At 47.2% G+C, this 14,137-nt stretch overlaps 1 protein-coding gene across 1 annotated transcript; it reads right to left on the bottom strand.

Moving 5' to 3' along the window:
* Positions 1-1,855: 1,855 nt before the first annotated feature.
* On the bottom strand, positions 1,856-6,426 carry LOC123123228 (diphosphomevalonate decarboxylase 2). The gene is made up of 10 exons (XM_044543700.1): positions 6,064-6,426; positions 5,313-5,511; positions 4,548-4,611; positions 4,153-4,216; positions 3,977-4,057; positions 3,720-3,806; positions 3,304-3,461; positions 3,171-3,219; positions 2,391-2,512; positions 1,856-2,296 (listed from the first exon to the last, which is right to left on the bottom strand). The coding sequence occupies exons 1-10, from the start codon at positions 6,277-6,279 to the stop codon at positions 2,074-2,076; spliced, it is 1,263 nt and encodes a 420-aa protein (XP_044399635.1). The 5' UTR covers positions 6,280-6,426; the 3' UTR covers positions 1,856-2,073.
* Between the last annotated feature and the right edge of the window lie 7,711 nt (positions 6,427-14,137).

Below are 14,137 nucleotides of genomic sequence, written 5' to 3' on the forward strand. Positions count from 1 at the left end.
GCTTCAAAGATACATATAGCGTCCTAAACTCAAGATTTCACAAACCCCCGCTTTGAACCCTCCTCACCCACATCGGTTCGTGGATTTTTTAGATAGAAAGAGAGCCTTTGCTTGGAAACGGGTTACAGTGAATGACTCTAGCTTATCTACGTGGCGTCGGCCCTGCACCAAGATCCACGCAATGTCAGGGAAGGTGTTCGCTAAGATTGGCTCCCAGCGAATGTTCGCTAGATATCATTTCCGTTCATATTTTAATTTTTTTTCCTCACAAGTGTTGCAATCAAATACTTACACTGGAAAAGGAAAAATGTATTTTAGATACTTTTTGTGTTAATTTTTTTTATCATCTAGTATAAGAGCATCTCCACTAGCGCCCCAGGGTGCCTCCCCAGGCCACTTTTTGGGCGCTGGTGGGCAAAAAAGCCCCACTTGGCCCCCCAGGACCTCACTTTTCGTCGGATTTTGACGAAAAACACCGCCGGCGAGCGCAGCCCACACCCAGGCTATCGGGGGGCGTCTGGGAGCACCGGCGCTTTTGCTTAACCAATCTCTTTCCCCCACGTCAGCCACCCACCCCCTCTCACTCTCCTCTCCTCCTCTCTCTCCTCTCTTTTCTTTTTCCTTCTGCCCACCCCCTTCTCTCTCCTCTCAGCTAGCCGCACATCGACGGGGGCGGAGGCCATGGAGACGGCGGGCCGAGGACCAGGAGGGCGGCAGTCGACGGGGGCGGAGGCCGGGTGGGCCTGGTCGTGGGCGTGCTGCGCCGTGGCAGCGTGCGTGGCGGCAGTGGGGCTGGCGGGCGCCGGCGTGCTGGTGTGGTGTGCGGTGGCGTTCCACCCGGCACGGGAGCAGCTCTGGATGGTGCCCGTCGGGCTCGTCCTCCTCGGCACGCCGCTAGTCGCCTGGCTCTCCCTCTTCGCCTCCGGCGCATGCCGCCGCCTCGGGACCAGCCTCCTCTGCACGCCGAGCTGCACGGGGAGGAGCCGTGGCCGGAGCTCGCACTCGCCGCGCGTGGCCGGGGCGGAGCTCGCCCGCGCCCGCCTGTGCGTGGCCGGGGCGGCCCGCACCCACGCCCGCCTGTGCGTGGCGGAGCTCGGCCGCGCCCGTCCGCCTGGGAGCTGCCCTACTCGGGGTCGCGGACGACGTCTCCGTCAAGGCCGAAGCTGACCGCAACAAGGCCGGCGCTTCGCGTGCCTGGCGCGGAGCTCGCGCTCGCGCGGCCGGAGCGAGCACGCATGGCCGGCGCGGAGCGGAGAGCGCGCATGGCCGTGGCGGAGCTGGCTCGCGTGGAGGAGGGAGCTGGACGGAGGGCTGGTGGTGCGTGGCGGACGGTGGCGGGCGTCTTCGATGGTGCTGGAGACGGTGTCGAGCTGCAGGGTGCCGCCACGGAGCTGGACGAAGGGCACGAGGACGGAGGGCTGGTGGTGCGTGGCGGACGGTGGCGGGCGTCTTCGATGGTGCTGGAGACGGTGTCGAGCTGCAGGGTGCCGCCACGGAGCTGGACGGAGGGCACGAGGACGGAGGGCTGGTGGTGCGTGGTGGACGGTGGCGGGCGTCTTCGATGGTGCTGGAGACGGTGTCGAGCTGCAGGGTGCCGCGACGCGTCCTCAGAATGCGTCTTGGGTGAGGCGACGGCTGGGAAAATTTGTCTCCCGAAGCCTAAATTTCCGCCGGCGCGACCCCAAGCCGCGAAAAAAGGACCTCCTGGGAGCGCCAACGCGTGGAGATGCTCTAAGGAACACCAGAAGTAACAATTTGTTGAAGTCCTCATGCTCTTATGTACTACTCATTATTATTTTCGAATGCCAAAGTAACAAGAACAATTCCATCCATGCATTGGACTATACAGAAAATGGGATCGATAAAATGATAATTCATTCCACGAACTTTTATTGAAGAAATATACATGTTCTTTAAGCGGCTACAACAGTCAGGGACAAAATGATGGAAATAGTACAAGATCGAAGGTACAGTACAAGATCAAAATGACGAAAGTACTGAGTGTACAACAACGTGACAATTCTACATTAATCTCAACCAAAGACTGTTACCGAAACCTATCGTCGTCCAAAATTACACTCCTTTCGCAAGCCCTGTGGCTGAATCAATCAAGGCATGGCTCTCATCGGTGAGAACTTTTGGGCCGGCCCCAGGCCTGCTACAGATGAAGTAGCTAACATCACCTTTGAATTTTTGGTTTGGAGCTTTCATCTCCGGAGGCGCTGGAAGGGCCTCGACATCGGCTATGGATTGCAAACCAGCATCGCTTAGGATCGATTTATCGCCGAGCATATAGCTGCCATGATCATGTTTGTCAGATGTTCACATGTTTGTAGTATACCTAGAAACAAATAAATACTAGGTTTTAATCTTGATAATATCAGACACACCTGTCCAAGTCATTCTCCTGTGGGGGGAAAGTGTATAAAAGCCTCTGAAGGAGAAGGGTGCCAGTTTTGCGGTTCCGTGCTATTAAGACAGCGTTAGGCCCAGCATCAAATGTGTAGGCAACCTGCAATTACAAGAAATCAAATTTCAAATTTAGAAGTCTTACACACAAGAGTTGGTTTCGGTATCAGATCAATCAAACCATCCAGTACCAATGATTTGTCGTTTAGGTGAAATGCATACCAGACAAAGACAAATAAAATAAAAATAATACTGCCAAGATTGCAATGAAGTTTTATCGTTTGATGAAGGAAATACAATAAGATATTTATCATGCATTCTTTTCATAACTCAAACTTTAGATGCTATTTAATAGATATAACACCTATAGAACAATAGAAGTATTTTAAAAGTCTGCAGCTCCAGAACTATTACTAGTAGTAATAGTTCATGTAGTAAGGAAGGACTCTAAAAAATATGTTCCATAAAAATCAAGGGTTCAAACTTCAAAGCATAAGCATGACTCATATATTCGCTATTTTTCAGAAACATGCAATGATTTTACCAAGGTTCACACCTTATAAATTAGGATAAATTACTCCAACAAGTGATGCTACTAATACATGTTTGGTCCAGTGCAGTAAACACTGCTTGTACTGCCATGTCATAATTAAGTTTAGCCCGCCTTGATGGATACCAGAACTATATTTAAGATCCCTAGGCAGCAGACACAGTTCAGAGAATTGAAAAGGTAGCACGTGTTAAACAGGAACAGAATATACCTGTGGTGTTCCTTCTGAGTGATTCCACTTTTCCACAAGGCTAATTATCCTGCAGTTGGTTGAGAGAGCAATTCTTAACTCTGGAATTTCAGTAGGAACAGATCCTCAAAATCAGGACTGCGGAAAAAACTACCTGTGTGATGTGTCGTTCATGTAGAAGATGGGAGGACTCGTGTCCAAACATACAGCATGAAACTGGTTGCTATCGGCACAAGTTAACCTGGCGAAGGATTCAAAATCACGATTCTTGATAGCATCTTCCATTTTCAATATCCGACTTGGCACTACAGTCTGGAATACAACAAACAGTGCAGTGCACAGTGAGTGCAAGAAACAGTAAAGTGCAGCTAAAGAGATTGATCAGTATAATTTCCAAAACACTTCGGTTTTTTTTTTTCAAAACCACAAAACCTGACGGTCCACAGAACAGGAGGGATAAAATTACATTTCAGATTTCAAATTGCAGCTTCATGACGATTCTTATAAGAATAAATGTACATCATGTGAACTGTTAAAAACATTTCAAGTTAAAGATGAAAATGCATTCACCTGGGCCCTGTACTGCAAGAGGGGGCTTGTTTCGACAGTGTCTCGCATCCCACTGGTGCTACTGGTTTCCTTCTGCTTTGAACTGACCTAATTCCACAAAGCAACATAATAAGAAAAAAAGTTGGGACAAAAATGGGAAAATGGTGTCACTAGCTACTTGAGATTTGGTGTAAATGAAACCATGACTCGATGAGCAATTTCCAATGATAAATATATGAAACAGATCATGTTATATAACAGATATCACATTGACATACCACTGCTATGATTATAACAAGATCATCCCAATGTGACTCGTCAACAAGCTGTACTGCCATGCTGTCACTTCCGTCGTCATTCTACAAGTATAAAGTCAAACTTAATCGTTTTCCAACAGAAAAGCATGCATTTTAAAAAAATACAATTTCTCTGCCATAACCAAGAGACAACTTACTTTTCCCATACACCATTTCACAAATCCACCATATATACTGCGGCATGCACTTCCAGACCCCTGCCTGCACTGAAATTTGTCAGCCAAGAGAAGCATATAAGGAAAGCAAAGACATAAATCCACTAGCTTATCATTTTTTTAGATGAAAGGCCTTGGCCCAGCTTTTCCATTCAAAGCTTAAAGTTCGGTACAAAGTATTAGAAGGGTAAAAGAAGGGTGCCTGGTTTACAAAGTTGCTCAACACCCATAAGGAGAAATCAACTAGATTTCCCAAAAAATGATCAAGCAGCTAGCTTATCATTTAACAAAATGAGGTACTCCATTGTTGCGCCATACATCAAGCAAACGGGATAGAGCACAGACAGGGTGTCGCTCCATAATGTATCAGTACAGACCTTGCTATTGAAGAAAGTTCTCCGTAATCTTCATTCACATTCATTAGCTTTCCCAGGGTGAAAACTGCAAGTATTCAAATGAGTAATTATGTGCTGTGCTATTGGCATGAAAGCAAGACTGCGCTTAGCATGTTTATGATCAAAATAGTCATTTTGTGTTGGATAGCACTATCAAACTTCAAGACACAAAATAAAGTAATCTATATTTGTACAAAACAAGCATGCAGAGAAGTGTTAGACAATCAGGACAAAACAAGACCTGGGACCAGATATTAGCAGTATATCATGGAACTTGTTAGGACCAGCCATTTCTAAGTCTGGCAGAATTATTGCAAAGATTAACCAGCAGACCACTACCAAGAAACATATTTTCTACTTATTATGTTTTGGTGCCTCTATACAACCAAATAAAGAACAAATTGCAGATAAATAGGACAGCCTTAACAGCAGGATTCAGGGCAGTATAGGCAGTTGGATAACCATAACATTTCCCTAATATTATGAATAGCACACAAAGGTGTATCTGGAAGGTAGAAACCTCTCGATAGGAGCACAGTCCACTTCTAGCTAGAAATGCATCTACCCCCATAAAAAATTAATGTTGGCAAGAGAATAAGAAACCCCTCTGCTACTAAACACAACTCGGGTGCGTGTAGAACAGCAGAAAACAAAAGGAAATCAAAGCCTGACACGAAATATTCACAATTTTGGTTATACATATGTTTTCCTGACTTATAACAGTGGCATCTGAACTAGGAGAATTACCAAGACAAGCAAGGCCAGCGGCCGAAGAGGCCAAACCGGCAGCGGTTGGGAAGTTGTTGTAGGATGCTATGTGGACATGCAACTTTTCCCAGTCCTCTTTCTTGATCTTGATCCCCTTTTTCTCGTCCTCGACATCACGAGCCCGCTTCCGTATCTCCCTCAGGCAGCTCTGGAATCTCCCGCCCGACAACGCGATCTCCTGCCCAATTCCAAATCAAAAGGATGATTGAATCAGAATCACACTACCATCTGAACAGACAGCAATTCCATTATTCCGGCCAAAGCATTGCTATAGAATCATCTTGCACCGGCCACTAGAGTCAATGCCCAATATCGCAGCATGAGCAGGGCAACAATACAGTAAGTACTTCAGAGCTAGTGCAGACAATAAAAACAGAAGTGTGCCTTTTGGCCCTTCTTTACAAGGCAATTTTTCAGGGCTCCGCCAACTGCCTTTGCAAATGCAGCGGGCTATCTCAAACAGGTCCCGATCCAGATCTAAGCAGGGACAGCCAATCTGTCAACACTAACCGAATCATCGTGTTATGCCAAAAACACGAGACAGAAATTCGTTCAAGCTTGAAATCTAACGGATTCCCCGACACTCGGCGGAGCAGAGGATTCGATAGCATCCACCCTAGAACAAACATCTCGGGGGCGGGGGCGGCGGCGGCGATGGGGGGAAGGGAGCGTGGGGCGAAAAGGAAAGAAAAGAATAGAAGAGTCGAGGCAGGGGGGAGGGGGAGTTCACCTTGCCGTTGAGCCACATGCGGTCGGATGGGAATGAGGGGCTGGCAGCGACGGTGGTGGTGGCGGAGAGGTGGTCGGGATCGAGGGTGACGCTGATGCTGTCGTTGACGGGGAGGATGAGCGCCTCGTCCCGCTTCCCCCAGTACTTGATCACCGCGATGTTGGTCGGCGACCGCCCCGTGGCCATCAGCACCCACTGCGGCTCCGTCGCCCCCATCGGATCTGATCAGGTCCCGCCGACGCCGAGCCTGGGGTTTCGCCGCAGGGAGAGGGCGAGCGTCGGCGTCCGGCGGAGACTACGAGGAGAGGATGGGGAGGGGGAGTGAAGTTGGGAGGAAAGCTGCTGGCTGGCGGCCGCAGGCCGCAGTAATGACTGTATTTTCGTGCACACCCTCCGTATCATTATTAATATAACTGTATTTTCGTGCACACCCTCTGTATCATTATTAATATGACTGTATTTTCGTGCACACCCAGCTGTCGGCCTCTCCACGTACAGTCCACTTCAGATGCATGTCGGTCGTTGGCCACGTTGACCAGGCCGCGCCGAGAGCACCAGGACGGTGGACGACGGCGAGGCCTAGGAAGGAAACGACACGGAGGCCGGGAAGACTCGGCAGTTGTTTCTCACGCGAAGGGGAGTACGACTGTACGAGGGTTTACTGGTTCGTCCGCCGTTGCCGGAGAATAACAGCAGGTGTGGGTGAGTAGAGGGATGGCTAGGCCAGCGATGGGAGTACGGTGGGGCGGTGAGGCCTGCGCGGCAGCAGAGCCGGCCGCGGGGAGGAGGGAGCAGGCAGTCCCGCCGGCGCTTGTTTGAGCGGCTAGAGCAGGAAGAGCAGAGATTGAAGAAGCACGACGGCCGTTGGATGGACATCCAACAGTCAGTGCTTGTGCGTCAACCTTTTTTAGGAAAGCCTCAAATCTGTGAAAAACAACATACAGCCCATCTGCCATTATTTCTAATAATTTACAGCCCATTTGCTAATTATTAAGGTTTTTTGGAGCCCATATTCTTTTTGTTAGCATTACAGGCCATATTGTGGCCACGGTTAAAAAATTATACGAAATTTTGCATATTTCGGTGCGGTCCGAACTGTTTTTAATCCTGAAATTTCGACTCACATTCAAACTGATTTTAAAAATAAATGTATATCAATATAAAATCCAACAAATTCTACACGCATAAAAATTAATGTAATTTAAAATCTCGAAATGAAAAAAAAGATATTTGAAACTAATTGCCGGTTTGATGTGTTTTAAAAATGTACAGCCCATTTCTCATTACTGATGGACCATTTTCTCGGCCAGCCGAATGAAAGCTCTCCTCGTCTTGAAAGATTTGCAGCCCAACAGGCCTGACAAAGCGACTTACTTGGCAAATCACAAAAAAACTGGGTTGTGGCCGTGGACCCAGCTGTCAGCCTCTCCATGTACAATACTCTTATGATGGAATATCGTTGACCACGTTGACCACGCCGTGCCGAGAGCACCAAGGCGGTGGACGACGGCAAGGCCTAGGAAGGGGACGACGCGGAGCCGGGGAAGACGCGGCAGTGGATGCCCACGCGGAGAGGAGTACGAGGGTTCACTGGTTCGGCTGCGGTGTGAGGCTGCCGTCGCCGCAGGGCCTGGCTAGCGGTGGGAGTAGTAGGGGGCGATGAGGCCTCAACGGCAGCACAGCCGGCCACTGGAGGCAGGAGCAGGCGGTCTCCCCGGCGCTGGTTTGGGCGGCTGGTGCAAGAAGAGCAGCGATTGAAGAAGCAGCAGGACCATTCGATTCAAATCCAACGGTTACTGCTGCTAGAATCGTTTGTTGACTAAGTTGACAAGCCCTGTGTACGCGTCAACTTAGTAGGCCCACAGGTCAGCCTCCCAACCGGTGCGCCCCAGATGTCAGTGGGAGGAATCATTTTTTTCGCGTAATAAGGAGGGAGTTGATTGCGTGCGGCCAGGCCAGCGGATGGAGTAGGGTGGGCCGGGGAAGCCTGCGCGGCATCACAGCGGGCCACAAGAGGAGGGAGCAGGCAGTCCCGCCGGCGCTAGTTTAGGCGGCTGGAGCAGGAAGATCAGAGATTGAAGAAGCACGTCGGCCGTTGGATGGACATCCAACAATCACTGCTGCTAGAATCGTGTGTTCATTGACAAAGCCTTGCGTAAACAAGTCAGCCTCGAAATATGTGGCGTGTACAACCCATTTGCTATTATTTTTATAATTTTTACTCATTTTCTAATTCATATGGAATTTATTGCAGCCCGTTTTCCATTTTTAGAATTGCTGGCCATTTTCTCGTCAGTACCAGGGTCAAAAAATTAACTAAATATGTGGGAAATTTTGAAAATTCGCAAATTTTTGCTGGGGAACGAAATATTCTTAATCCAAAAATTAATGGCCATACTAAAACAAATTTAAAAATAAATTAGTACTATGTCATGTTAAATCCAATGAAATACGTATAAGATATCAGTGAAGAACAAAAACAAAAAAAGAAACTTATATCTCATTTGCTATAAATTTTTTGGAATTTCCAACCCCTTTTGATATTACTTTTAACAGACATTGACCATACTCTTAAGCCAGGCCGGAATGCATCTCTCCTCATCTTGAAAGATTTGCAGCCCAGTAATTCGGGGAAAACAAATAGGCCTAGCTTGGGTATTCTTCAAAAAGAAATACTGGGCTACCTATTTTCCCAAAGAACTGGTGCATGAGCATTTAGCTTTATTCATTTATTTACTTATTTATGTTTAGGGGACCATGAGCATGTACCTGGGCCGGATTCATGTGAGAGCCTCCCTTCCAGTTAATTATGGGCTTCTCTATTGGGCCTTCATCAATGGGCTGCATGTTATCAACAAGTGGAAAATGTGTTCCGTACGAAAAATAGTATGCGCTACGTACGGTACGGGGCACTAAAGGATCGAACCGTGGAACGACTTCCAAAACATTGTGTTTGTCGTTCTAACAACACATTTATTCAACCAACAGACAAAATATACTACTGATTGTACATTGAAAACAGCAGCAGCAGCAACCAGGGCTGGGGGTGCAACAGAAGCAGTAAGCAGGCCAGAAGAGTGAAGACGCAGCTCTCTCTTCCAAACCAAACATCAGCCATCATTACAAAAGGGCTACCAAAAAAGAACAAGTGTATGCATCAAACTAAATAAAGATCCTACTACACCAAGTGTACGCATCTAACTAACTGGCCCAGTTAGACGTTACTATTTATTAAGCTGTGAAGATTGGCTGACGGCTTGAACCAGATGGGTGCCTGACGGGGAAAACTCCAGCCAGCAGGTCGAAGTCTGATACTTGCGACCCTCTCTCCTACTTTGGGCTGCAGAGCGTGGCGGCACATATCAGGGTATGGTGCATGCAGAGACGCATGATACGCTGTGTACACACAGTTTTGCCTGATGAACGAAACCGCGCTGCCATCATGATCCTTGCCGTCGGTTATCTCCTGGTTAATCGGATAATTCAGTCTGACAAACAGAGAGCGTGTACCAAGGCTACTTACCAGCCTCCAGTCAAAAATTCCTGAAGGCCTAGAGAAGCTGGGATCCTGCTCAAAGACCTTGCAGTGACTGTGATTGTATTCCGCGAAACAACACGTCCGGTACGTGCGAACGATCATCAATCTTTCGCCGTCGTCTGATCGAGCCAGGAACCACCTGCAACTGCCATGCCGCTTTTCTTTGAAAGGTTCTGGGATTAGGAAGGGTAGGGACACCAGGCGGCCTACAACATCATATGAAGTTGGAGTCAAATAAAAAAGGGCTCTTCATTTAGTCAATCTTAAGAACAACATGTTATGAGCATGAATATTTTTTCAGCAAATGTTGACAGTAATATAAGCAAGCCATCATGATATCATAGGAAAGTAACATACTGCTGTAACATGTTGAGCAAATCAAACTTGGTATCATGTTGGCTACTGTAAGATTCCGAGTATTCTGGGCCGCGGTGCCAAAGCAGTGCAGTGTTAATCGAAGGAAGGGGGATCAATCGCCGGGTGTAGGCCGGGTGTAGACCTCCACGAGCATCCAGCTGCCACGACCGTCGACGAGCACCATCCAAGACGTGTTCATGCCGACCCAGTACATACCGTTAATGTAGTTGAGGCTGACGGGGATCGGATCGCAGTCAAGGGGGTTGATGCTCGCCACCCTACGATCGTTATGCTGTGTGACACGCCGTTTCTGAAGATCAGGCGGCATCAGCAAGCAAGGAGCTGGCTTAAAAAGCTCCGGCCTGAGGGCTTTGAGTAAACGGTATAGCCCCGACGAGCACGCGGCGAGCGGCATGGTACTGAGATTGTCCACACGCGAAACAATGAGCTTGATTACCTCTGTGGGGAGCGAATTCCAGCCACTCTTTCGGCGGATGCTGCTCGGTTCTGCCATTGTTAGCAGGGATGGAAGATTGGACGAGATTATGTGCGGACAAAGATGGAGAAGCGAATATGTGTTGCGGGAAGTGGACAGGTGATGATGACTACAGCACGCCGCTTGACTTACGAGACACATACCAGCAGCGTAGGGTCATGTCGATGCCAGACAACTTGCTTGATTGATCACAGTACTGGTACTTCCTACAGTGCTATGCCCTAACTTGCTTGAGTAGAGTAGTAGAGTAGGACTCTGCTCTACTACTAGCACCAGAGGAGCAGTATATTCTAATCTAAAATAGTTACAAACTTCAATGCCCGAGCGTGGAACGACTACGAACCGTGCTCAAAGACCGTTTCTTCGTGGTGTTTGGACATGGGCGACAACCTCAACGCCAACGGTGCTGCTCCCGTTGCACCGTATGTGTTTCTGTCCTTCCTGTTCGAAATCGTGGTAGAATTCATGTTTCTACTCTGTATCCTACTACTATGCTAGTCCACATGATTAGTTTCATCTCTGTTATAGCCTTCATGATTTATTTTGTGCTTATTCGGATTAAATCTCGTAGTAACTTGCTCATATATTCAACTGGCACAACGTCCCCTACAGCCACTCCCATTTCATGGACGGCCTCGTCGATGCCTCCAAGGAGCCCTTCGTCCACTGCTATGAGTGCCCGATGCCGTTTTGTGGCTCGCCGGCGGACATGGTGCATCACCTCACGGATGCGTGCAGCGGTCACTGCTGGCCCTTGGCGGAGAACATCAAGTACGAGGCGTGCTACCCGTTCACCATGCCGGAGTCGCTGCAGGATCACCGCCGCCTGCTAGTCTCGGAGGAGGACGGCAGCGTCTTCCTCTTGATCGTGGGCACCGGCGAGGCCCGCGCAGGCCGCCGCCCTGTCTTTGTAATGTGCGTCAGGGGCAACGCTGCTGACACTGACACGAGTCCGATGTACGGGTGCGTGGTCAGTGTTACTACCCCTCCGGGTCGCGTGGGCGGCGACACCGGCCTCATCGAACAGACTTGGACTCTGGGGAGTTGGGACTATCCTGCCAATGTGGACTTGGAAAACCCATGGCCTCCTTTACCCGCCGACGCGGTGCACGGGGACTCCAAGGAGGTTCACCTGGAAGTACGCATTATCAAGTTAAATGTTGATCATTAGTCTTCGCTCAATGTAATCCGCTGTCTAAGCATGTGGAGACTTCCATGCAGGATCTTGCTCTATTGGAGTATCGCGCATGAATAAAAGTGTATCCGTTTATGGTTTAGTCTAGAATCTTCCATGTATGAATTTTTACTACAGTACTGGTGAAAGACTTACGATGAACCATTTCTTACATCTCCTCTGCCCGCTTGCAAGTCATTCTGATTTAATCCCTCCGTCTAGGTGTATAAGGGCATGGTTAATATTACTTAATAGTATAGCCAACTATTGACTATAAGAAAGTGCCATGTCATCTGTAGCCAACATGTATAACAATTGATACTCAAAAACTAATTCTTAAAGATCATTTCTTGCAAAGCACAATAAGTGTTATTTCTTCACACGTTTTGGATGCATGTTGAATAGTTGAACGCTTTTGTTTGCAAAAGATACCTTTTTATCTATTTCACCCGGATGTTTGTGAGCTCTAGAGATGAAATAATATCCGAAGAAACCTATCGATACCCGTTACACATGAGATGACCCCCACATCCTTTGTCAAAATAAACAACTCCCCGATCAATGCATTTCACTCTTCGGTGCAACGCACGGGCACCTTACTACTATAGATTAGTACGACCAAAAATTGAACATTATATATAGTACGATAAATACTGATGCATGTCACCTAAAATTATATCATTCAAAACTATGTTCAAATACGAATCCAACGATATAGTTTTTGTTGACATGCACTAACATTTTGTCAGTTAAATCTTCAGTCAAATTCAATGGGGGACTAATAAACCACGACCGATGTAGTACAAGTGTAGAGGGCGGCGCTGCACGGGAGTCTCACCTCTCACCCCGCTCGTGGCGCGGCAGTAAAGCCGTCATATCACAAAACCCAACCACTCCCAGTAATAAGTGACCTGGTAAAATAAACGGACAAGCAACCATCACATCCCTCCGTCTTTTTGCATTTCATCTCTCTGCATTTACTTTCTCCGGTTCATCTCGCACACTCGATCCCTAGCTACTACTCCTAGGGCCAGTTCTTTTGGCGGCTTCCCCAGCTTTTCCCACAAGACTAGTCACAGTGGAGATTAACAATAAGGCGCCTCACTCATTTATTTGGGCTTCTAAACTACTACTCCGTCCTGGTTTATTCCTCACCATTGTAATTTGTGCTAAATTTTGACCAAAGATTTAACTGGTTTATTCCTCACCATTGTAATCCCTCCGTCTAGGTGTGTAACTCATCTTACGAAAACCAAATAATCCCAAAACACTTAGGCGCGGTGCATTAACTTCTACCTCGTTTCTTGTTCTTGACATATCAACTAATAAGAGATAAAGAGTGTGCATGCTTTTAATGACTTGAGATATCAAACACGACATGCAGTGGTTAGTTCATTGCATGTAATACTATTAATTAGCAAATAAACATTAACGTTTCTCGTTTTCTCCTCCTCCTTGGTCACGGTGCACAGCCTAAGATGACTTACTCACCTAGATGGATGGAGTAGTGCATGTGACATGCACTAACATTTCATTAGTTAAATTTATGATCAAAATTTGACACAGATTACAATGGGGACCAATAAACCAGGACGGAGGTAGTACTTAGAGCATGGTTAATAGTATAGCCAGCTACTGGCTATAAGCCAGTGCCATGTCATCTACAGCCCATCTTATAGCCAACATGTACAATAATAGATCAAAAGAGTGTACTACTTTTTTATTATGTGGCCCACTTCTCATTCTCACAAAGTGCCTAGGAGCACGTGCTAGAGCTGGCTCTTCACGAAGAGCCCGCTTACCTTCTCTCTCCTCTTCTATTTCCTCCAACTAAGCAGAAATATACTAGTTTATTTCTTATAGCCCGCTGACTCAGCTCTATTGTACTTGCTCTTATGGGATTACTAATCTAGAAGCCTAAAAGAACTGGCCCCTGGTACTCCTACTAGTAGTAGTACTCAAGTTGGAATTCCAATTGCACGGCACAACTTGTTAGGCAAAAAATTTGATACAGGGTGTAGGAAGCGGTTTGGGAATTTGCATGCCTTTCCAACCAGTGAGATACTCCGTACAAAGTACGACAGAGAAATAACCACAGAGAAGGAAGCTAAAAGTAAACAATCAAACGAGCATTTTTGCATTTGTTTTGCATTGAATCGTTTCACAAGCTTGACTAGTGTTGTTTTTCTACTTTTACAAAAACCGCATCGTAATGTTAAAACGTGCATTTGCACGTACATAAGTAATAGTAGTACTCCCTCCGTCTAGGTGTATAAGTCTTCCCTCCTTCTTGGTCACGGTGCACAACCAAAGATGACTTATTGACCTGGACGGAGGGAGTAGCACAGTCTGCAAGCATATATCGAGAGAGACGTGTAGTGCGATAGTATATAGTAAAGTTTGTGCTATATGCACGTACTTGCAAAATGCGTATGAATACACAAGGTTTCCAAACTTTCCCTTTTACATACTTAATTAAGGACGCTAAAAATTCCTGAACGTTCGGGAT

Source organism: Triticum aestivum, chromosome 5D (genome assembly GCF_018294505.1).
Source record: "Triticum aestivum cultivar Chinese Spring chromosome 5D, IWGSC CS RefSeq v2.1, whole genome shotgun sequence".
In the NCBI taxonomy this organism is placed as follows: Eukaryota; Viridiplantae; Streptophyta; class Magnoliopsida; order Poales; family Poaceae; genus Triticum; species Triticum aestivum.

What these genes read in the sequence shown, in the direction of transcription:
- LOC123123228 (XM_044543700.1), bottom strand. Translation starts at nt 6,279, where the DNA reads ATGGGGGCGACGGAGCCGCAGTGGGTGCTGATGGCCACGGGGCGGTCG. An exon ending in GCATGTGGCTCAACGGCAAG is followed by an intron (nt 5,512 to 6,063) that starts GTGAACTCCCCC and finishes GGAATTGGGCAG; the next exon opens with GAGATCGCGTTGTCGGGCGG. An exon ending in TCTTGCAGTACAGGGCCCAG is followed by an intron (nt 3,462 to 3,719) that starts GTGAATGCATTT and finishes GTTGTATTCCAG; the next exon opens with ACTGTAGTGCCAAGTCGGAT.